The 27,623-nt window shown below is 47.5% G+C and overlaps 1 protein-coding gene across 1 annotated transcript in view; it reads right to left on the bottom strand.

The window, feature by feature from the left end:
* LOC129822442 (trichohyalin-like) overlaps positions 1–27,623 on the bottom strand; it is a 216,881-nt gene that overhangs the window by 62,304 nt on the left and 126,954 nt on the right. Inside the window, exons 7-8 of the mRNA XM_055880726.1 lie at positions 22,838–22,915; positions 1,851–2,054 (exon numbers count right to left, since the gene is read on the bottom strand). Coding sequence (XP_055736701.1) covers positions 1,851–2,054; positions 22,838–22,915 — 282 coding nt within the window. The remainder of the gene's footprint in view (positions 1–1,850; positions 2,055–22,837; positions 22,916–27,623) is intronic.

The following is a 27,623-nucleotide window of genomic DNA, read 5'->3' as shown; positions in this document are numbered from 1 at the left end:
GGAAGTGGCCATTTCTTTTCTCAGTTTCATGTATTTTGACTTCTTCCTCTATGATAATACACGTTCCTCTGGAAAGCTAAGTGAAGTTTTCACCATATTATTTACAACCATCTGATCCTTTCACTACGAGTCGATATGGAGAAGGTTCTCAAGGAGGGGGATAGGAGGGCTTGGATTTGGACAGAGTCCCCCAGCCAAGGTGGTTTCTGTCCTTGCATAACAGAATGGGCCCATGTCCCAGTAGTGTAATATGTCCAGCCACTGCATACAGCTCAGGACATTTGGTTTTAGGGGTTTAGTGTCAGTAGAACATCTTGTGTTTTAGAGGTTTAGTTTCAGCAGAACATCTTGGGTTTTAGGAGTGTAGTTTCAGTAGAACATCTTGGGTTTTAGAGGTTTAGTTTCAGTAGAACATCTTGGGTTTTAGGGGTGTAGTTTCAGTAGAACATCTTGGGTTTTAGAGGTTTAGTTTCAGTAGAACATCTTGCGTTTTAGAGGTTTAGTTTCAGCAGAACACCTTGGGTTTGAGAGGTTTAGTTTCAGTAGAACGGGATGGCAGGTAGCCTAGTGGTTCGAGCGTTGGGCCAGTAACCGAAAGGTTGCGGGATTGAATCCCCGAGCTGAGAAGGTAAAAATCTGTCGTTCTGCCGCTCAACAGGGTAGTTAACCCACTGTTCCCTGGTAGGCCGTCATTGTAAATAAGAATTTGTTCTTAACTGACTTGCCTAGTTAAATAAAATAACCTTGGGTTTTATGGGTTTAGCTTCAGTGGAACACCTTGGCCCAAAATCCAACACAAACAATATGCATGCACACTCACACAGTTTCCAAACCAAGGGGTGACATGTGGCCTGATAGTGTGTGTTGAGGCCAGGACTGGTGTGTGTTGAGGCCAGGACTGGTGTGTGTTGAGGCCAGGACTGGTGTGTGTTGAGGCCAGGACTGGTGTGTGTTGAGGCCAGGACTAGTGTGTGTTGAGGCCAGGAATGGTGTGTGTTGAGGCCAGGACTGGTGTGTGTTGAAGCCAGGACTGGTGTGTGTTGAGGCCAGGACTGGTGTGTGTTGAAGCCAGGACTGGTGTGTGTTGAGGCCAGGACTGGTGTGTGTTGAAGCCAGGACTGGTGTGTGTTGAGGCCAGGACTGGTGTGTGTTGAGGCCAGGACTGGTGTGTGTTGAGGCCAGGGCTGGTGTGTGTTGAGGCCAGGACTGGTGTGTGTTGAGGCCAGGACTGGTGTGTGTTGAGGCCAGGACTGGTGTGTGTTGAAGCCAGGACTGGTGTGTGGTGAGGCCAGGACTGGTGTGTGTTGAGGCCAGGACTGGTGTGTGTTGAGGCTAGGACTGGTGTGTGTTGAAGCCAGGACTGGTGTGTGGTGAGGCCAGGACTGGTGTGTGGTCAGTTCTATAACCCAGGGGACATCTCAGCTCAGTTCAGCTCACAGTGTGTGACTTGGATTCTGATGGAATGTTCCTTTTAATAGGAAAACTGAAAATATGAATTACCCACAATGTGGGATTGAGCCCAGCAGAGCACTAACTGAGGCACAACTACATATACACAGAGCTGAGTAGACCTGCTAGACATTAAATAGGTGGGAATATGAGATGTGTACAGGACAGTTTACACACAAACAGGTGACCAATGACAGGTGGAAATGGACTTGCAACGATACCAGGTGAAACAGGACCCTAGGTACGTATACAGGTGAGATCACACACACACACACACACACACACACACACACACACACACACACACACACACACACACACACACACACACACACACACACACACACACACACACACACACACACACACACACACACACACACACACACACACACACACACCTGTCTCTCCTCAGGTCTTTGCTCTTCTGTTGGGCGTGTTCTAGTTTTCTCCTCAGAGCGTCCACTTCTTGCTCAGCCACAGAGTACTTCCGGGTTGCCTCCTCCTCTCTCTGTTGACATGCCAACAGCTGTGATTGTAGAGAGTCACACCTGCATTGGCATGACAACCAGCCTTCCTCCTTCTCCCTGAGCTCTTGGGACAGCCTGTGGAAGAGGGGGAGGTGGAAGAGGGGGAGGGGGTGAAGGAGGAGAGGAGGAAGAAGAGGAGGAGGGGGAGGAGGAGGTGAAGGAGGAGGAGGAGAGGAGGAAGAAGAGGAGCGGCGAGGAGGAGGAGGGGAGGAGGAAGAAGAGGAGGAGGGGGAGACATAGTATGTAAGAAGCAGAAAACATACAGGCCGAATGTAACTGGATGGACCAGTTATTGTTGTGAACACAGCCTCTGCCAGTCTCAGGTGGTGGCAATTGGTAATCAAGGGTGGGGCTGCCACTTGTGTATAAAAGCTATCTGTTTTGTGTTCAGGAGATTCCAATACCCATAGGGCTGCCGTGCACAGGGAGGTGAGGCACGGTGACAGTGGCATAGCGCATCTCCTACAGTGGCCTCTGTTGGGCAGGTACGTGTTTCTACCCTGATAGCACGGTACGCAGCACGTGCTGATAAGAGGTCAGAAGCGTCTCACATTACATAAGAGACAAGTGTTCCCTTCACACACCATCAGTGTAGTGTTTCTGTCAAGTGTTACAGACCATTCATCACCTCACTAAAACAAGGACTTCCTGGAAAGAGTCACTGTCTCAGAGCCACTTCCTGTTCCTGGGGCGTGGCTGAGGAAGAGGATGTAATAAGTTGAGCCACACTCACACACACCCTGTAAAGGACAATACCTGCTAAGGCAGTTCCCATCACATCTACACCCTGTCATAGAGACTACCTGTTATGGGAGTCTCTCATCTACACCCTGTCATAGAGACTACCTGCTCAGGGAGTCTCTCATCTACACCCTGTCATAGAGACTACCTGTTCAGGGAGTCTCTCATCTACACCCTGTCATAGAGACTGTCATAGAGTCTCTGTCATAGAGACTACCTGTTCAGTGAGTTCCCATCTCATTTACACCCTGTCATAGAGACTACCTGTTCAGGGAGTCTCTCATCTACACCCTGTCATAGAGACTACCTGTTCAGGGAGTCTCTCATCTACACCCTGTCATAGAGACTACCTGTTCAGGGAGTCTCTCATCTACACCCTGTCATAGAGACTACCTGTTCAGGGAGTCTCTCATCTACACCCTGTCATAGAGACTACCTGCTCAGGGAGTCTCTCATCTACACCCTGTCATAGAGACTACCTGTTCAGGGAGTCTCTCATCTACACCCTGTCATAGAGACTACCTGCTCAGGGGGTCTCTCATCTACACCCTGTCATAGAGACTACCTGTTCAGGGAGTCTCTCATCTACACCCTGTCATAGAGACTACCTGCTCAGGGAGTCTCTCATCTACACCCTGTCATAGAGATTACCTGTTCAGGGAGTTCCCATCTCATTTACACCCTGTCATAGAGACTACCTGTTCAGTGAGTTCCCATCTCATTTACACCCTGTCATAGAGACCGCCTGTTCAGTGAGTTCCCATCTCATTTACACCCTGTCATAGAGACTACCTGTTCAGTGAGTTCCCATCTCATTTACACCCTGTCATAGAGACCGCCTGTTCAGGGAGTTCCCATCTCATTTACACCCTGTCATAGAGACTACCTGCTCAGGGAGTCTCTCATCTACACCCTGTCATAGAGACTACCTGCTCGGGGAGTTCCCATCTCATTTACACCCTGTCATAGAGACTACCTGTTCCAGGAGTTCCCATCTCATTTACACCCTGTCATAGAGACTACCTGTTCAGGGAGTTCCCATCTCATCTACACCCTGTCATAGAGACTACCTGTTCAGGGAGTTCCCATCTCATTTACACCCTGTCATAAAGATTACCTGTTCAGGGAGTTCCCATCTCATTTACACCCTGTCATAAAGATTACCTGTTCAGGGAGTTCCCATCTCATTTACACCTTGTCATAGAGATTACCTGCTCAGGGAGTTCCCATCTCATTTACACCCTGTCATAGAGATTACCTGCTCAGGGAGTTCCCATCTCATTTACACCCTGTCATAGAGACTACCTGTTCAGGGAGTTCCCATCTCATTTACACCCTGTCATAGAGACTACCTGTTCAGGGAGTTCCCATCTCATTTACACCTTGTCATAGAGACTACCTGCTCATGGAGTTCCCATCTCATTTACACCCTGTCATAGAGATGACCTTTTCAGGGAGTCTCTCATCTACACCCTGTCATAGAGACTACCTGTTCAGGGAGTTCCCATCTCATTTACACCCTGTCATAGAGATTACCTGCTCAGGGAGTTCCTATCTACCTTTATGGATGGGGAAGTGATTTCCCCCTTCCTCTCTCCCCTCTCAGCCCCGGGGGGAGGAACATAACAGACCGGACAGGTGATGGGACACCTGTTTTCCCTAGATAAGTACATATGACACCATGTCAGACAGACATCCCCATGAATCAAATCAAATCAAATTTGACAAGTTTATTTGTCATATGCACAGGATGCACGGTGTACACGTACAATGAAATGCTACAGGTTCATCTCTCCACATTGCAACAACAGGAGAATAATAAAGTAATTTGAATACTCAGCGTAATAAAATAGAAAATAAAATTTTGCATAACATCCAGTGAAGAAAAATATAAACACAACATGTAAAGTGTTGGTCCCATGTTTCATGAACTGAAATAAAAGATCCCAGAAATGTTCCATATGCACAGAAAGCTTATTTCTCTAAAATGTTTGTTTTTTAAATCCCTGTTAGTGAGCATTTCTCCTTTGCCAAGATAATCCATCCACCTGACAGGTGTGGCATATCAAGAAGCTGATTAAACAGCATGATAATTACACAGGTGCACCTTATCCTGGGGACAATAAAAGGCCACTCTAAAATGTGCAGTTTTGTCACACAACACAAGGCCACAGATGTCTCAAGTTTTGAGCGAGTGTGCAATTGGCATGCTGACTGCAGGAATGTCCACCAGAGTTATTGCCAGAGAATTGAATGTTAATTTATCTATCATAAGCCGCCTCCAATGTCGCTTTAGAGAAGTTGGCAATACGTCCAACCTGTCTCACAAATGCAGATCACTTATAACCACGCCAGCCCAGGACCTCCACCTCCGGCTTCTTCACCTGCGGCATCATCTGAGACCAACCTCCGGACAGCTGATGAAACTGTGGGTTTGCACAACCAAAGAATTTCTACACAAACTGTCAGAATCTGTCTCAGGGAAGCTCATCTGCGTGCTCGTTGTCCTCACCAGGGTCTTGACCAACTGCAATTCGGAGTCGTAACCAACTTCAATGGGCAAATGCTCACCTTTTGATGGCCACTGGCACATTGGAGAAGTGTTCTCTTCACGGATGAATCCTGGTTTCAACTGTACCAGACAGATGACAGACGGTGTGTATGGTATGGCGTCGTGTGGATGAGGGGTTTGTGAGTGCCTCATGGTGGGGTTATGGTATGGGCAGGCATAAGCTACGGGCAACGAACACAATTGCATTTTATCGATGGCAATTTGAATGCACAGAGATACAGTGACGAGATCCTGAGGCCCATTGTCGTGCCATTCATCCACCACCCTTCCCTCATGTTTCAGCATGATAACTCACGGCCCCTGTATGGTAAGGAGCTGTACACAATTCCTGGAAGCTGAAAATGTCCCACTTCTTCCATGACGTTTACGACAGCGTGTTCCAGTTTCCGCTAATATCCAGCAACTTCGCACAGCCATTGAAGAGGAGTGGGACAACATTCCACAGGCCACAACCAACAAACAGCCAGATCAACTCTATGTGAAGGAGATGTGTCGTGCTGCATGAGGGAAATTGTGGTCCCACCAGAATCTGACTGGTTTTCTGATACACGCCCCTACTTCGTTTTTAAGGTATCTGTGACCAACAGATGCATATCTGTATTCCCAGTCATGTGACTGTAAAATCGTAGAAATTGTTGCATGTTGCATTTATATTTTTGTTGGATCCCTGGTTTCTCCCGGATAATATTACCCAGTCGAGAGAGCGCTATTGCAAATCAGGACAAACACACTGAGACAGAGCAACACACTGAGACAGGACAACACACTGAGACAGAGCAACACACTGAGACAGGACAACACACTGAGACAGAGCAACACACTGAGACAGGACAACACACTGAGACAGAGCAAAACACTGAGACAGAGCAACACACTGAGACAGGACAACACACTGAGACAGAGCAACACACTGAGACAGGACAACACACTGAGACAGAGCAACACACTGAGACAGGACAACACACTGAGACAGAGCAAAACACTGAGACAGAGCAACACACTGAGACAGAGCAACACACTGAGACAGGACAACACACTGAGACAGGACAACACACTGAGACAGGACAACGCACTGAGACAGAGCAACACACTGAGACAGGACAACACACTGAGACAGGACAACACACTGAGACAGAGCAACACACTGAGACAGAGCAACACACTGAGACAGAGCAACACACTGAGACAGAGCAACACACTGAGACAGAGCAACACACTGAGACAGAGCAACACACTGAGACAGGACAACACACTGAGACAGGACAACACACTGAGACAGGACAACACACTGAGACAGGACAACACACTGAGACAGGACAACACACTGAGACAGAGCAACACACTGAGACAGGACAACACACTGAGACAGAGCAACACACCGAGACAGAGCAACACACTGAGACAGGACAACACACTGATACAGAGCAACACACTGAGACAGGACACCACACTGAGACAGGACAACACACTGAGACAGGACAACACACTGAGACAGAGCAACACACTGAGACAGGACAACACACTGAGACAGAGCAACACGCTGAGACAGGACAACACACTGAGACAGAGCAACACACTGAGACAGAGCAACACACTGAGACAGAGCAACACACTGAGACAGGACAACACACTGAGACAGAGCAACACACTGAGACAGAGCAACACACTGAGACAGAGCAACACACTGAGACAGGACAACACACTGAGACAGGACAACACACTGAGACAGGACAAACCACTGAGACAGGACAACACACTGAGACAGATCAACACACTGAGACAGAGCAACACACTGAGACAGAGCAAAACACTGAGACAGAGCAACACACGGAGACAGAGCAACACACGGAGACAGGACAACACACTGAGACAGAGCAACACACTGAGACAGAGCAACACACTGAGACAGAGCAACACACTGAGACAGGACAACACACTGAGACAGGACAACACACTGAGACAGAACAACACACTGAGACAGAGCAACACACTGAGACAGAGCAACACACTGAGACAGAGCAACACACTGAGACAGAGCAACACACTGAGACAGGACAACACACTGAGACAGGACAACATACTGAGACAGGACAACACACTGAGACAGAGCAACAAACTGAGACAGGACAACACACTGAGACAGAGCAACACACTGAGACAGAGCAACACACTGAGACAGAGCAACACACTGAGACAGAGCAACACACTGAGACAGGACAACACACTGAGACAGGACAACACACTGAAACAGAGCAACACACTGAAACAGAGCAACACACTTGACACAGGACAACACACTGAGACAGGACAACACACTGAGACAGAGCAACACACTGAGACAGGACAACACACTAAGACAGAGCAACACACTGAGACAGAGCAACACACTGAGACAGAGCAAAACACTGAGACAGGACAACACACTGAGACAGAGCAACACACTGAGACAGGACAACACACTGAGACAGGACAACACACTGAGACAGAGCAACACACTGAGACAGAGCAACACACTGAGACAGGACAACACACTGAGACAGGACAACACACTGAGACAGAGCAACACACTGAGACAGAGCAACACACTGAAACAGAGCAACACACTTGACACAGGACAACACACTGAGACAGGACAACACACTGAGACAGAGCAACACACTGAGACAGAGCAACACACTGAGACAGGACAACACACTGAGACAGGACAACACACTGAGACAGAGCAACACACTGAGACAGAGCAACACACTGAGACAGGACAACACACTGAGACAGGACAACACACTGAGACAGAGCAACACACTGAGACAGGACAACACACTGAGACAGGACAACACACTGAGACAGAGCAACACACTGAGACAGGACAACACACTGAGACAGGACAACACACTGAAACAGAGCAACACACTGAAACAGAGCAACACACTTGACACAGGACAACACACTGAGACAGGACAACACACTGAGACAGAGCAACACACTGAGACAGAGCAACACACTGAGACAGGACAACACACTGAAACAGAGCAACACACTGAAACAGAGCAACACACTTGACACAGGACAACACACTGAGACAGGACAACACACTGAGACAGAGCAACACACTGAGACAGAGCAACACACTGAGACAGGACAACACACTGAGACAGAGCAACACACTGAGACAGAGCAACACACTGAGACAGAGCAACACACTGAGACAGAGCAACACACTGAGACAGAGCAACACACTGAGACAGAACAACACACTGAGACAGGACAAAACACTGAGACAGGACAACACACTGAGACAGAGCAACACACTGAGACAGGACAACACACTGAGACAGAGCAACACACTGAGACAGAGCAACACACTGAGACAGGACAACACACTGAGACAGAGCAACACACTGAGACAGAGCAACACACCGAGACAGAGCAACACACTGAGACAGAGCAACACACTGAGACAGAGCAACACACTGAGACAGGACAACACACTAAGACAGGACAACACACTAAGACAGAGCAACACACTGAGACAGAGCAACACACTGAGACAGAGCAACACACTGAGACAGGACAACACACTGAGACAGAGCAACACACTGAGACAGAGCAACACACTGAGACAGAGCAACACACTGAGACAGGACAACACACTGAGACAGGACAACACACTGAGAAAGAGCAACACACTGAGACAGGACAACACACTGAGACAGGACAACACACTGAGACAGAGCAACACACTGAGATAGGACAACACACTGAGACAGGACAACACACTGAGACAGGACAACACACTGAGACAGGACAACACACTGAGACAGGAAAACACACTGAGACAGGACAACACACTGAGACAGAGCAACACACTGAGACAGAGCAACACACTGAGACAGGACAACACACTGAGACAGGACAACACACTGAAACAGAGCAACACACTGAAACAGAGCAACACACTTGACACAGGACAACACACTGAGAAAGGACAACACACTGAGACAGAGCAACACACTGAGACAGGACAACACAATAAGACAGAGCAACACACTGAGACAGAGCAACACACTGAGACAGAGCAAAACACTGAGACAGAGCAACACACTGAGACAGAGCAACACACTGAGACAGGACAACACACTGAGACAGGACAACACACTGAGACAGAGCAACACACTGAGACAGAGCAACACACTGAGACAGGACAACACACTGAGACAGGACAACACACTGAGACAGAGCAACACACTGAGACAGAGCAACACACTGAAACAGAGCAACACACTTGACACAGGACAACACACTGAGACAGGACAACACACTGAGACAGAGCAACACACTGAGACAGAGCAACACACTGAGACAGGACAACACACTGAGACAGGACAACACACTGAGACAGAGCAACACACTGAGACAGAGCAACACACTGAGACAGGACAACACACTGAGACAGGACAACACACTGAGACAGAGCAACACACTGAGACAGGACAACACACTGAGACAGGACAACACACTGAGACAGAGCAACACACTGAGACAGGACAACACACTGAGACAGGACAACACACTGAAACAGAGCAACACACTGAAACAGAGCAACACACTTGACACAGGACAACACACTGAGACAGGACAACACACTGAGACAGAGCAACACACTGAGACAGAGCAACACACTGAGACAGGACAACACACTGAAACAGAGCAACACACTGAAACAGAGCAACACACTTGACACAGGACAACACACTGAGACAGGACAACACACTGAGACAGAGCAACACACTGAGACAGAGCAACACACTGAGACAGGACAACACACTGAGACAGAGCAACACACTGAGACAGAGCAACACACTGAGACAGAGCAACACACTGAGACAGAGCAACACACTGAGACAGAACAACACACTGAGACAGGACAAAACACTGAGACAGGACAACACACTGAGACAGAGCAACACACTGAGACAGGACAACACACTGAGACAGAGCAACACACTGAGACAGAGCAACACACTGAGACAGGACAACACACTGAGACAGAGCAACACACTGAGACAGGACAACACACTGAGACAGAGCAACACACCGAGACAGAGCAACACACTGAGACAGAGCAACACACTGAGACAGAGCAACACACTGAGACAGGACAACACACTAAGACAGGACAACACACTGAGACAGAGCAACACACTGAGACAGAGCAACACACTGAGACAGAGCAACACACTGAGACAGGACAACACACTGAGACAGAGCAACACACTGAGACAGAGCAACACACTGAGACAGGGCAACACACTGAGACAGGACAACACACTGAGACAGAGCAACACACTGAGACAGGACAACACACTGAGACAGGACAACACACTGAGACAGAGCAACACACTGAGATAGGACAACACACTGAGACAGGACAACACACTGAGACAGGACAACACACTGAGACAGGACAACACACTGAGACAGGAAAACACACTGAGACAGGACAACACACTGAGACAGAGCAACACACTGAGACAGAGCAACACACTGAGACAGGACAACACACTGAGACAGAGCAACACACTGAGACAGAGCAACACACTGAGACAGGACAACACACTGAGACAGGAGAACACACTGAGACAGAACAATACACTGAGACAGAGCAACACACTGAGACAGAGCAACACACAGAGACAGAGCAACACACTGAGACAGAGCAACACACTGAGACAGGACAACACACTGAGACAGGACAACACACTGAGACAGGACAACCCACTGAGACAGGACAACACACTGAGACAGGACAACACACTGAGACAGGACAGCACACTGAGACAGGACAGCACACTGAGACAGGGCAACACACTGAGACAGAGCAACACACTGAGACAGGACAACACACTGAGACAGAGCAACACACTGAGACAGGACAACACACTGAGACAGGACAACACACTGAGACAGGACAAACCACTGAGACAGGATAACATACTGAGACAGAGCAACACACTGAGACAGAGCAACACACCGAGACAGAGCAACACACTGAGACAGAGCAACACACTGAGACAGAGCAACACACTGAGACAGGACAACACACTAAGACAGGACAACACACTAAGACAGAGCAACACACTGAGACAGAGCAACACACTGAGACAGAGCAACACACTGAGACAGGACAACACACTGAGACAGAGCAACACACTGAGACAGAGCAACACACTGAGACAGAGCAACACACTGAGACAGGACAACACACTGAGACAGGACAACACACTGAGAAAGAGCAACACACTGAGACAGGACAACACACTGAGACAGGACAACACACTGAGACAGAGCAACACACTGAGATAGGACAACACACTGAGACAGGACAACACACTGAGACAGGACAACACACTGAGACAGGACAACACACTGAGACAGGAAAACACACTGAGACAGGACAACACACTGAGACAGAGCAACACACTGAGACAGAGCAACACACTGAGACAGGACAACACACTGAGACAGGACAACACACTGAAACAGAGCAACACACTGAAACAGAGCAACACACTTGACACAGGACAACACACTGAGAAAGGACAACACACTGAGACAGAGCAACACACTGAGACAGGACAACACACTAAGACAGAGCAACACACTGAGACAGAGCAACACACTGAGACAGAGCAAAACACTGAGACAGGACAACACACTGAGACAGAGCAACACACTGAGACAGGACAACACACTGAGACAGGACAACACACTGAGACAGAGCAACACACTGAGACAGAGCAACACACTGAGACAGGACAACACACTGAGACAGGACAACACACTGAGACAGAGCAACACACTGAGACAGAGCAACACACTGAAACAGAGCAACACACTTGACACAGGACAACACACTGAGACAGGACAACACACTGAGACAGAGCAACACACTGAGACAGAGCAACACACTGAGACAGGACAACACACTGAGACAGGACAACACACTGAGACAGAGCAACACACTGAGACAGAGCAACACACTGAGACAGGACAACACACTGAGACAGGACAACACACTGAGACAGAGCAACACACTGAGACAGGACAACACACTGAGACAGGACAACACACTGAGACAGAGCAACACACTGAGACAGGACAACACACTGAGACAGGACAACACACTGAAACAGAGCAACACACTGAAACAGAGCAACACACTTGACACAGGACAACACACTGAGACAGGACAACACACTGAGACAGAGCAACACACTGAGACAGAGCAACACACTGAGACAGGACAACACACTGAAACAGAGCAACACACTGAAACAGAGCAACACACTTGACACAGGACAACACACTGAGACAGGACAACACACTGAGACAGAGCAACACACTGAGACAGAGCAACACACTGAGACAGGACAACACACTGAGACAGAGCAACACACTGAGACAGAGCAACACACTGAGACAGAGCAACACACTGAGACAGAGCAACACACTGAGACAGAACAACACACTGAGACAGGACAAAACACTGAGACAGGACAACACACTGAGACAGAGCAACACACTGAGACAGGACAACACACTGAGACAGAGCAACACACTGAGACAGAGCAACACACTGAGACAGGACAACACACTGAGACAGAGCAACACACTGAGACAGGACAACACACTGAGACAGAGCAACACACCGAGACAGAGCAACACACTGAGACAGAGCAACACACTGAGACAGAGCAACACACTGAGACAGAGCAACACACTAAGACAGGACAACACACTGAGACAGAGCAACACACTGAGACAGAGCAACACACTGAGACAGAGCAACACACTGAGACAGGACAACACACTGAGACAGAGCAACACACTGAGACAGAGCAACACACTGAGACAGGGCAACACACTGAGACAGGACAACACACTGAGACAGAGCAACACACTGAGACAGGACAACACACTGAGACAGGACAACACACTGAGACAGAGCAACACACTGAGATAGGACAACACACTGAGACAGGACAACACACTGAGACAGGACAACACACTGAGACAGGACAACACACTGAGACAGGAAAACACACTGAGACAGGACAACACACTGAGACAGAGCAACACACTGAGACAGAGCAACACACTGAGACAGGACAACACACTGAGACAGAGCAACACACTGAGACAGAGCAACACACTGAGACAGGACAACACACTGAGACAGGACAACACACTGAGAAAGAGCAACACACTGAGACAGGACAACACACTGAGACAGGACAACACACTGAGACAGAGCAACACACTGAGACAGGACAACACACTGAAACAGAGCAACACACTGAAACAGAGCAACACACTTGACACAGGACAACACACTGAGAAAGGACAACACACTGAGACAGAGCAACACACTGAGACAGGACAACACAATAAGACAGAGCAACACACTGAGACAGAGCAACACACTGAGACAGAGCAAAACACTGAGACAGGACAACACACTGAGACAGAGCAACACACTGAGACAGGACAACACACTGAGACAGGACAACACACTGAGACAGAGCAACACACTGAGACAGAGCAACACACTGAGACAGGACAACACACTGAGACAGGACAACACACTGAGACAGAGCAACACACTGAGACAGAGCAACACACTGAAACAGAGCAACACACTTGACACAGGACAACACACTGAGACAGGACAACACACTGAGACAGAGCAACACACTGAGACAGAGCAACACACTGAGACAGGACAACACACTGAGACAGGACAACACACTGAGACAGAGCAACACACTGAGACAGAGCAACACACTGAGACAGGACAACACACTGAGACAGGACAACACACTGAGACAGAGCAACACACTGAGACAGGACAACACACTGAGACAGGACAACACACTGAGACAGAGCAACACACTGAGACAGGACAACACACTGAGACAGGACAACACACTGAAACAGAGCAACACACTGAAACAGAGCAACACACTTGACACAGGACAACACACTGAGACAGGACAACACACTGAGACAGAGCAACACACTGAGACAGAGCAACACACTGAGACAGGACAACACACTGAAACAGAGCAACACACTGAAACAGAGCAACACACTTGACACAGGACAACACACTGAGACAGGACAACACACTGAGACAGAGCAACACACTGAGACAGAGCAACACACTGAGACAGGACAACACACTGAGACAGAGCAACACACTGAGACAGAGCAACACACTGAGACAGAGCAACACACTGAGACAGAGCAACACACTGAGACAGAACAACACACTGAGACAGGACAAAACACTGAGACAGGACAACACACTGAGACAGAGCAACACACTGAGACAGGACAACACACTGAGACAGAGCAACACACTGAGACAGAGCAACACACTGAGACAGGACAACACACTGAGACAGAGCAACACACTGAGACAGGACAACACACTGAGACAGAGCAACACACCGAGACAGAGCAACACACTGAGACAGAGCAACACACTGAGACAGAGCAACACACTGAGACAGGACAACACACTAAGACAGGACAACACACTGAGACAGAGCAACACACTGAGACAGAGCAACACACTGAGACAGAGCAACACACTGAGACAGGACAACACACTGAGACAGAGCAACACACTGAGACAGAGCAACACACTGAGACAGGGCAACACACTGAGACAGGACAACACACTGAGACAGAGCAACACACTGAGACAGGACAACACACTGAGACAGGACAACACACTGAGACAGAGCAACACACTGAGATAGGACAACACACTGAGACAGGACAACACACTGAGACAGGACAACACACTGAGACAGGACAACACACTGAGACAGGAAAACACACTGAGACAGGACAACACACTGAGACAGAGCAACACACTGAGACAGAGCAACACACTGAGACAGGACAACACACTGAGACAGAGCAACACACTGAGACAGAGCAACACACTGAGACAGGACAACACACTGAGACAGGAGAACACACTGAGACAGAACAATACACTGAGACAGAGCAACACACTGAGACAGAGCAACACACAGAGACAGAGCAACACACTGAGACAGAGCAACACACTGAGACAGGACAACACACTGAGACAGGACAACACACTGAGACAGGACAACCCACTGAGACAGGACAACACACTGAGACAGGACAACACACTGAGACAGGACAGCACACTGAGACAGGACAGCACACTGAGACAGGGCAACACACTGAGACAGAGCAACACACTGAGACAGGACAACACACTGAGACAGAGCAACACACTGAGACAGGACAACACACTGAGACAGGACAACACACTGAGACAGGACAAACCACTGAGACAGGATAACATACTGAGACAGAGCAACACACTGAGACAGAGCAACACACCGAGACAGAGCAACACACTGAGACAGAGCAACACACTGAGACAGAGCAACACACTGAGACAGGACAACACACTAAGACAGGACAACACACTAAGACAGAGCAACACACTGAGACAGAGCAACACACTGAGACAGAGCAACACACTGAGACAGGACAACACACTGAGACAGAGCAACACACTGAGACAGAGCAACACACTGAGACAGAGCAACACACTGAGACAGGACAACACACTGAGACAGGACAACACACTGAGAAAGAGCAACACACTGAGACAGGACAACACACTGAGACAGGACAACACACTGAGACAGAGCAACACACTGAGATAGGACAACACACTGAGACAGGACAACACACTGAGACAGGACAACACACTGAGACAGGACAACACACTGAGACAGGAAAACACACTGAGACAGGACAACACACTGAGACAGAGCAACACACTGAGACAGAGCAACACACTGAGACAGGACAACACACTGAGACAGGACAACACACTGAAACAGAGCAACACACTGAAACAGAGCAACACACTTGACACAGGACAACACACTGAGAAAGGACAACACACTGAGACAGAGCAACACACTGAGACAGGACAACACACTAAGACAGAGCAACACACTGAGACAGAGCAACACACTGAGACAGAGCAAAACACTGAGACAGGACAACACACTGAGACAGAGCAACACACTGAGACAGGACAACACACTGAGACAGGACAACACACTGAGACAGAGCAACACACTGAGACAGAGCAACACACTGAGACAGGACAACACACTGAGACAGGACAACACACTGAGACAGAGCAACACACTGAGACAGAGCAACACACTGAAACAGAGCAACACACTTGACACAGGACAACACACTGAGACAGGACAACACACTGAGACAGAGCAACACACTGAGACAGAGCAACACACTGAGACAGGACAACACACTGAGACAGGACAACACACTGAGACAGAGCAACACACTGAGACAGAGCAACACACTGAGACAGGACAACACACTGAGACAGGACAACACACTGAGACAGAGCAACACACTGAGACAGGACAACACACTGAGACAGGACAACACACTGAGACAGAGCAACACACTGAGACAGGACAACACACTGAGACAGGACAACACACTGAAACAGAGCAACACACTGAAACAGAGCAACACACTTGACACAGGACAACACACTGAGACAGGACAACACACTGAGACAGAGCAACACACTGAGACAGAGCAACACACTGAGACAGGACAACACACTGAAACAGAGCAACACACTGAAACAGAGCAACACACTTGACACAGGACAACACACTGAGACAGGACAACACACTGAGACAGAGCAACACACTGAGACAGAGCAACACACTGAGACAGGACAACACACTGAGACAGAGCAACACACTGAGACAGAGCAACACACTGAGACAGAGCAACACACTGAGACAGAGCAACACACTGAGACAGAACAACACACTGAGACAGGACAAAACACTGAGACAGGACAACACACTGAGACAGAGCAACACACTGAGACAGGACAACACACTGAGACAGAGCAACACACTGAGACAGAGCAACACACTGAGACAGGACAACACACTGAGACAGAGCAACACACTGAGACAGGACAACACACTGAGACAGAGCAACACACCGAGACAGAGCAACACACTGAGACAGAGCAACACACTGAGACAGAGCAACACACTGAGACAGGACAACACACTAAGACAGGACAACACACTGAGACAGAGCAACACACTGAGACAGAGCAACACACTGAGACAGAGCAACACACTGAGACAGGACAACACACTGAGACAGAGCAACACACTGAGACAGAGCAACACACTGAGACAGGGCAACACACTGAGACAGGACAACACACTGAGACAGAGCAACACACTGAGACAGGACAACACACTGAGACAGGACAACACACTGAGACAGAGCAACACACTGAGATAGGACAACACACTGAGACAGGACAACACACTGAGACAGGACAACACACTGAGACAGGACAACACACTGAGACAGGAAAACACACTGAGACAGGACAACACACTGAGACAGAGCAACACACTGAGACAGAGCAACACACTGAGACAGGACAACACACTGAGACAGAGCAACACACTGAGACAGAGCAACACACTGAGACAGGACAACACACTGAGACAGGAGAACACACTGAGACAGAACAATACACTGAGACAGAGCAACACACTGAGACAGAGCAACACACAGAGACAGAGCAACACACTGAGACAGAGCAACACACTGAGACAGGACAACACACTGAGACAGGACAACACACTGAGACAGGACAACCCACTGAGACAGGACAACACACTGAGACAGGACAACACACTGAGACAGGACAGCACACTGAGACAGGACAGCACACTGAGACAGGGCAACACACTGAGACAGAGCAACACACTGAGACAGGACAACACACTGAGACAGAGCAACACACTGAGACAGGACAACACACTGAGACAGGACAACACACTGAGACAGGACAAACCACTGAGACAGGATAACATACTGAGACAGAGCAACACACTGAGACAGAGCAAAACACTGAGACAGAGCAACACACGGAGACAGGGCAACACACTGAGACAGAGCAACACACTGAGACAGAGCAACACACTGAGACAGAGCAACACACTGAGACAGGACAACACACTGAGACAGGACAACACACTGAGACAGGACAACACACTGAGACAGGACAACACACTGAGACAGAGCAACACACTGAGACAGAGCAACACACTGAGACAGAGCAACACACTGAGACAGAGCAACACACTGAGACAGGACAACACACTGAGACAGGACAACACACTGAGACAGAGCAACACACTGAGACAGAGCAACACACTGAGACAGGACAACACACTGAGACAGAGCAACACACTGAGACAGAGCAACACACTGAGACAGAGCAACACACTGAGACAGGACAACACACTGAGACAGGACAACACACTGAGACAGAGCAACACACTGAGACAGAGCAACACACTGAAACAGGACAACACACTGAGACAGAGCAACACACTAAGACAGGACAACACACTGAGACAGGACAACACACTGAGACAGGACAACACACTGAGACAGGACAACACACTGAGACAGAGCAACACACTGAGACAGGACAACACACTGAGACAGGACAACACACTGAGACAGAGCAACACACTGAGACAGGACAACACACTGAGACAGGACAACACACTGAAACAGAGCAACACACTGAAACAGAGCAACACACTTGACACAGGACAACACACTGAGACAGGACAACACACTGAGACAGAGCAACACACTGAGACAGAGCAACACACTGAGACAGGACAACACACTGAGACAGAGCAACACACTGAGACAGAGCAACACACTGAGACAGAGCAACACACTGAGACAGAGCAACACCCTGAGACAGGACAACACACTGAGACAGAGCAACACACTGAGACAGAGCAACACACTGAGACAGAACAACACACTGAGACAGGACAACACACTGAGACAGGACAACACACTGAGACAGAGCAACACACTGAGACAGGGCAACACACTGAGACAGAGCAACACACTGAGACAGAGCAACACACTGAGACAGGACAACACACTGAGACAGAGCAACACACTGAGACAGGACAACACACTGAGACAGAGCAACACACCGAGACAGAGCAACACACTGAGACAGAGCAACACACTGAGACAGGACAACACACTGAGACAGGACAACACACTGAGACAGAGCAACACACTGAGACAGAGCAACACACCGAGACAGAGAAACACACTGAGACAGGACAACACACTGATACAGAGCAACACACTGAGACAGGACAACACACTGAGACAGAGCAACACACTGAGACAGAGCAACACACTGAGACAGAGCAACACACTGAGACAGAGCAACACACTGAGACAGAGCAACACACTGAGACAGGACAACACACTGAGACAGGACAACACACTGAGACAGGACAACACACTGAGACAGGAAAACACACTGAGACAGGACAACACACTGAGACAGAGCAACACACTGAGACAGAGCAACACACTGAGACAGGACAACACACTGAGACAGAGCAACACACTGAGACAGGACAACACACTGAGACAGGGCAACACACTGAGACAGGACAACACACTGAGACAGGACAACACACTGAGACAGGACAACACACTGAGACAGGACAACACACTGAGACAGGACAACACACTGAGACAGGACAGCACACTGAGACAGGACAGCACACTGAGACAGGACAGCACACTGAGACAGGGCAACACACTGAGACAGAGCAACACACTGAGACAGGACAACACACTGAGACAGAGCAACACACTGAGACAGGACAACACACTGAGACAGAGCAACACACTGAGACAGGACAACACACTGAGACAGGACAACACACTGAGACAGAGCAACACACTGAGACAGAGCAACACACGGAGACAGAGCAACACACTGAGACAGGACAACACACTGAGACAGGACAACACACTGAGACAGAGCAACACACTGAGACAGAGCAACACACTGAGACAGGACAAAACACTGAGACAGAGCAACACACTGAGACAGAGCAACACACTGAGACAGAGCAACACACTGAGACAGGACAACACACTGAGCCAGGACAACACACTGAGACAGAGCAACACACTGAGACAGAGCAACACACTGAGACAGAGCAACACACTGAGACAGGACAACACACTGAGACAGAGCAACACACTGAGACAGAGCAACACACTGAGACAGAGCAACACACTGAGACAGGACAACACACTAAGACAGGACAACACACTAAGACAGAGCAACACACTGAGACAGAGCAACACACTGAGACAGAGCAACACACTGAGACAGGACAACACACTGAGACAGAGCAACACACTGAGACAGAGCAACACGGGAGTCCTATGTAGGGCCAGAAGGAACCAGAGGGGAGTTCCACAGGGAAGTAGTCTTATCACTACCATTGCAGCATCGCCTGCATATCTCATCAATACATCTGGGACTCAATGGCGTGTATTCATGGATACCAATGACAGCCAGGCTTTCCCAAGAAAAAAAAGAAAAAAAAAGATACAATTATTTATCTTTCGTCTCTGTGTTTCAGAATTTTCCTTCAATTTGCAAGAGGCTCATTGAATCTCACGGGAGAAAGCATCCGAGCGGGCGAAACAGGTAACCTCTTTCTCTATGCCATCTTTCTGATGCTGTCTGGAAAGAAAGAGTATGACATTGTTTCCGCCCGCAGCATTGAATGCAAAGGAAGCCAGCGAGCATTTGGCCTCCCTTGATTAAAAAAAAGTATAAAATAACAGCCAATCAGCATTGAGCTAAACTGAGTGAGCTGAACTGTGAATGGTCCTGGCGCACCAACAGAAAGTGTCAAGGGAAGACAGTTTTTCTTTGGCTTTTATCCTACCACATCGCATCAAGAGAAATACATAATTGACAGAAAAACTTGAATTGTTGCATCTAGTCGTGTTGTTGTCCTCCGGTGGCTAGCTAGCTAAAAATGGCCCTTTTCTAAATTAGCCATGGATGGAGATAGAGATTTGGACTTGTGCTTTTACTTAATTCTCCATACTGATTATAATGACGATTCTACCTAGAAGTAGAGTAAAGCTGTGTTCAAAGCCTTTGACGCTACAGGCTGGCAAATGGACAGCAGACAAAATAACATTCTTCTGAATCCATCCATTAAAAAGCCCACAGCCATAACCTGATCACACAGAGCAGTGAGATCATGTGTTGTTGTACTGCTGAGGCAGGAACATATCTGGAATACCTCAGGGACAGACTTGAGGGAGGGACACCAACATTACGTTGTAATTGAACACACCAGGATGCCAGCGGCAGCTCTGGGAAACATTTACAACCAACCCTGAGATATATTTACTGTATGAGAGAACAGCCCAGGACCAGATGGTCTCTCTAAGAACCCTGCTGCTGTGTGGAGGAGGATATTGGGTGTTTCTGTCGGTGTGTGTGTGTGTGTGTGTGTGTGTGTGTGTGTGTGTGTGTTTGTGTGTGTGTGTGTGTGTGTGTGTGTGTGTGTGTGTGTGTGTGTGTGTGTGTGTGTGTGTGTGTGTGTGTGTGTGTGTGTGTGCGCGTGTGTGTGTGTGTGTGCGTGTGTGTGTGTGTGTGTGTGTGTGTGTGTGTTTGTGTGTGTGTGTGTGTGTGTGGAAAAGTGGAGCAGCATCAGACACTCAGCCAGCTCAGAAGTGCTTCCATCTGCCTCTGAGGTTGACACGAGACTCAGTCAGTCAGTTAATATCTTTCTGATATCTCTCTGGGCAACACACAACAAAGGGGAGGGGTTGGTGGAGATGAGAGGAGGAGAGACTCACATCAGACTTACAGCTGTGTCAATGGCACATTCCCTTGGCTTACAGTATATCTTCATAATATTAGTCCTATAAACCTACACTAATATCATGATCATATCTCTCACAGTCTGTGGCTGCCTCTACAGGGAATATGAGGAGGGGAGGAGGACGGGAGGAATATGAAGAGGGGACGGGAGGAGGAGGGGAGGAATATGAGGAGGGGAGGAATATGAGGAGGGGAGGGGAGGAATATGAGGAGGGGAGGGGAGGAATATGAAGAGGGGTGGAGAAGGAGCAGGAGAGGAGGGGAGGAGGAGGAGGAGGGGAGGAATATGAGGAGGGGATGGTTGGAGGAGGGGAGGAATTTGAGCAGGGGAGGGGAGGAATATGAAGAGGGGTGGAGGAGGAGCAGGAGGGGAGGGGAGGAGGAGGAGGAGGGGAGAAATAGGAGGACGGGAGGGGAAAGCGGACATTCCCCAAACAGTCCCTGAACGCCGGTTCAAAACTAAAACCATGAGGGGACTTAACAGAGGTGTCTCAAACAGGGGTGTCCTCTCCTCCCCTCCCCTCCCCTCCCCTCCCCTCCCCTCCCCTCCCCTCTCCTCTCCTCTCCTCTCCTCCTCTTTCATCCCCTCTACTCCTCTGTTCCTCTCTGGGCTTTGAATCAGATGTTACCTACCTGAGAAGTGTGTCTCTCTGCTCCCCCTGGGAGTGTGTCTGTTGGTTCACCAGCTCTTCTGTCTTTCTGCTCTGAGCTCTGGAAGACACAGACCATGCTTCAGTCAGATGTTCTCTCACACACACACACACACACACACACACACACACACACACACACACACACACACACACACACACACACACACACACACACACACACACACACACACACACACACACACACACACACACACACACACACACACACACACACACACACATACCCTTGTAGCTGGTGTTTGGAGAATATTGGATGTTGTTCGTCGAGGGCCGGCAAACCGTGCAAATATATCCTCCGAACAACTGGTTACCAACAAATTCAAATAATGACTGACATTATTTTCATCCTTCTACGATATATAGTCCCAACACAAATCTAGGGTTGCTACCCAACCCGGCTGGTCGTTCTATCGGTTAGGTTGCCGGAGACGCGACCCAGTCATGAAGTCCTTTTATTCTATATCTGCCGGCTGCAACCTGGACTCAGGGGAAGATGTAACATGGTAAACGTAAATCCAGGACACTTCAATTAGTATGAAATGTTACGTTTCATATGGAATGTATACATTTGTGGATGTCCATCATCCATTTCGTATGATAAGTTACGAATTGCCATTCTTCAATGTGTTACGAATTGCAATTCGTACAATATGTCACGAATTAGCAAAATGTATATGTTACGAATTCCAAGTTGTTGTAGCTAACGTTAGTTAGGGGGCTAGGTTGCTATCGCTAATGTTATCTAGGTGGCTAACGTTAGCTAAGCTAGGGGTTAAGGGTAAGGGTTAAGGTTAAAGGGTTAAGGTTAGGGTTATGGGAAGGGTTAGCTAACATGCTAAGTAGGTGAGATGATGAGATTCGAACACTCAACCTTTTGTTTGCTAGACAGTCGCAGTATACACCAACCCATCCACCCTCACCAACCTCCATACTTTAGTTTTTGTCTTAAAAGGGAAAAGGAAACACCTTAGCAAGTAAAGCTAAGCAAAGAGATGCATTCCATCCACTAATACTAAACATGTGCATTTAAGGATTTTGATATTGAACAATGTTTATTAGAGGTACGGGTAGCGCCATCTTGAATTGCCATAGTAATCGCCACCACTGGACCTGAAAGGTTTCTCACACATTTGACAGCTTTGTCATTAAGATAATGGCAACAATATTAAGGTAAGAAACTGTATACAATTTGTTTTTCAGTTGGTAATTATAATATTTCCATTTTAGAGTATTCTTTGCGATTAGATGAGTCTGTGAAATGAACTTTTGATAATATAAATCATAGTTCACAGATGCTGAGACGCGATAATCCAGTGTCCCATTGTGACATAGGTATGCGACTGTGAGATCACCATCTGCGGGGGGCGCACCTCCCCACATTTCTTAAACAACGCGTCTCCCGGGTACGCGTCCTCGATTCATTTGAATGTGTTGACAGTTGGAGAAATTGCTCGAGATGCGCTGAGAATTCTAAAAGTATGAATGCCAACGGTCCAATATCCTAGAACACTGCTGTGCGTATGTGTACACATTTGATACTCTGATAGACCCTTTAGAGAGTCAGCCAAAATGAGGAAAGATAACTAGCTAGCTAGTTGATTTAGCTCTTCTCTTGTATTTCTTATGTTAATTTTGTCTTTGATAACTGTACAAAATAAAATGTTCATATTGACAATTTGAACTACATACAGTGAGCACCATAATTCCTTGGAAAGTAATCATTGTTAATATTTGGTCGCATATCCTTTGTATGCAATGACTTTGCATGCATCGACATCACCAGACGCTGGGTATCTTCCCTGGTGATGCTCTGCCAGGCCTGTACTGCAGCCATCTTCAGTTCCTGCTTGTTTCGGGGACTTATTGCCTTCAGTCTCCTCTTCAGCATGTAAAATGCATGTTCAATTGGATTCAGATCCGGTGATTGACTCGGCCAGTGAAGGATTTTCCACTTTTTGGCCATCAAAAACCCCTTCGTTGCTCTAGCAGTATGTTTAGGGTCATTGCCTTGTTGCATGATGAAGTGCCGTCCAATGAGTTTGGAGGCATTTGGTTTTATCTGAGCAGATAAAATATTTATGTAGACTTCAGAATTCATTGTTCTACTTCTGTCAGCAGTCACATCATCGATGCAGACAAGTGAGCCTGTTCCACTGGCAGCCATACAGGCCCAAGCCATAACACCCCCTCCACCATGTTTCACAGATGAGGTGGTATGCTTTGGATCATGGGCATGTCTTTTTTTCCACCACACTTTCCTCTTCCCATCACTCTGGTACATGTTAATATTTGTCTCATCTGTCCACAATACTTTTTTCCAGAACTTTTTGGGGCTCTTTGAGGTGCTTTTAAGCAAACTGTAATCTCGCCTTTCTGTTATTCAGGCTTATCAGTGGTTTGCATCTTGTAGCGTACCCTCTGTAGTCCTGCTGGTGTAGTCTTCTACGTATGGTAGACTTTGACACATCTACACCTGCATCCAGGAGAGTGTTTCTGATCTGTTGGGCTGTTGTCAGGGGGGTTTTCTTCACCATAGAGAGGATTCTCTGGTCATCCACTACAGTGGTCTTCCTCAGTCTACCGGCTCTTTTGACATAATTGAGTTCACCGGTTGTATTTTTCTTGTTAATGATGAACCAAACTGTTGACTTGGACGTGCCCAGGGTTTTTGTCTTGTTAATGATGAACCAAACTGTTGACTCGGGCGTGCCCAGGGTTTTTGTAATGTTCCTGATTGATTGATTTTCATTTCAAATCAAATCAAAGTTTATTTGTCACGTGCGCCGAATACAGGTTGTACAGGTTAGGTTGTGGTAATCCAGTGAGTTGAATTTATTGCAGACATTGGCTCTACTAAAGCGATTCGTAGTCTTCACCCAGTAGCTCAGATTGTCACTGGTCATTTTGCAGCTGGTCAAGTTGCAAAAGCCAATTATTGTTATTATATGCCTTATTCTTATCATACTTTGTAATTACAACTTTCGATGTAGCTTGAACTTTGTTTTCAGGCTTGATTGAGACGCTGTATTCCCCTAAAGAAAGTTATTTCAATAAAGTTCTTGATTTATTAATATTATATTACTTGTGTATGTGTTTCCTTATTATATGTAAGACTAAATGGCATTTGGAATATGTTTTGGTTCAGATCTGTGTTTAATATACAATCCATAAATGAAAGTGTCTCATAAAGGAACATTACATAGAAAAATACCACCATTCATCAAACCTGCTGTAACTCATTCTCAGTAAAAGGCTTTTCATTCTGAATTAAGGATTTTCAATTCTTACACTCAACTATGCTTTAAGTTATTCTCTATGTTCATTAGAAGTTGTGTAAATGGCATTTGTTTGAGGAAAGTGTTAATTTTTGTATAAGATACACATTTTCACAGGTGATTTTTTCTTGACTGATTGCCATGTGATTGATGTGGTGCTATTGTACGTCATATCATTTGAAAGGGCTGTTTCTCAGCTTTCAAATATGTATCATGTTTTCATATATGTTTTGAAACCAGCTATTTTTTTCTCATTATTGCATGCAGAGTTCATGGTCTTCCAGACAGTTTTGTGACTTAGACATTTTGGGGAAATCCTGCCAGTGATTCAACAATGGCAACGTGGCGATTCAGTTCCAGTTAGCTGGTGTTCTAAAGCCTAGTGTTTCCATTCCCCTTTAAGCAACCTTATGTCTTATGTAACCACACCAAACGTAACATAGCATACTAATTTGAGTGTCCCGGATCTACATTTTTTGTTACGTCTAGTCTATGAGACCGGGCTGCATTGTCATGCTGGGGGCTAATACAGTTTTGGGCTAACACAGTCTTGGGCTAACACTGTCTTGGGCTAACACAGTCACATCAAACAGTGCAGCCAGCCATTTGCATTTGTTTAAGCTGTTTTCTACTGGCATTTATTTGGATACATCCATAATAATGAACTACAGTGGCTTGCGAAAGTATTCACTCCCCTTTGTATTTTTCCTATTTTGTTGCCTTACAACCTGGAATTAAAATGGATTTTTGGGGGGTTTGAATCATTTGATTTACACAACATGCCGACCACTTTGAAGATGCAAAATATTTTTATTGTGAAACAAACAAGAAATAAGACAAAAAAACAGAAACTTGAGTGCATAACTATTCACCCCCCCAAAATCAATACTTTGTAGAAACACCTTTTGCAGCAACAGTCCAATCTCCCTTTCCTCATTTTTGTTTCTTGGCCTGGGCTTTCTCCCCCTCTTTTATTTTTTATAGACATCTGACTAGTCTGTTTTCCTTCCCTCTCTCCTTGTTTTCTCTTCCTGTGCATCTCTTTCCCCCTCTCTCCCAAGGTCAGAGTTGGCATGCATGGGAGGTGGCTCCCAACTGGGCTTGTTTGTTTCTCCTACGTCCCCCCACCCTCGGCACGCTGGAGCATATCTCTCCCATGTCTCCCGACAAGAGCTCAGATTAGAACTGCTGTCCTCATTAACACCACACATGATACATGAGACAGAGTGCACATGTGTGTGTTTAATGGAGTAGAGTGGTAAGGATGGCTCCCACCCCCATCAACACATCTCTCTCTCTCTCTCTCTCTCTCTCTCTCTCTCTCTCTCTCTCTCTCTCTCTCTCTCTCTCTCTCTCTCTCTCTCTCTCTCTCTCTCTCCTCTCTCTCTCTCTCTCTCTCTCTCTCTCTCTCTCTCTCTCTCTCTCTCTCTCTCTCTCTCTCCTCTCTCTCTCTCTCTCTCTCTCTCTCTC

This window comes from Salvelinus fontinalis, chromosome 24, assembly GCF_029448725.1.
Source record: "Salvelinus fontinalis isolate EN_2023a chromosome 24, ASM2944872v1, whole genome shotgun sequence".
NCBI classification, from domain to species: Eukaryota; Metazoa; Chordata; class Actinopteri; order Salmoniformes; family Salmonidae; genus Salvelinus; species Salvelinus fontinalis.
This window is presented reverse-complemented; position numbering and strand designations above follow the sequence as displayed.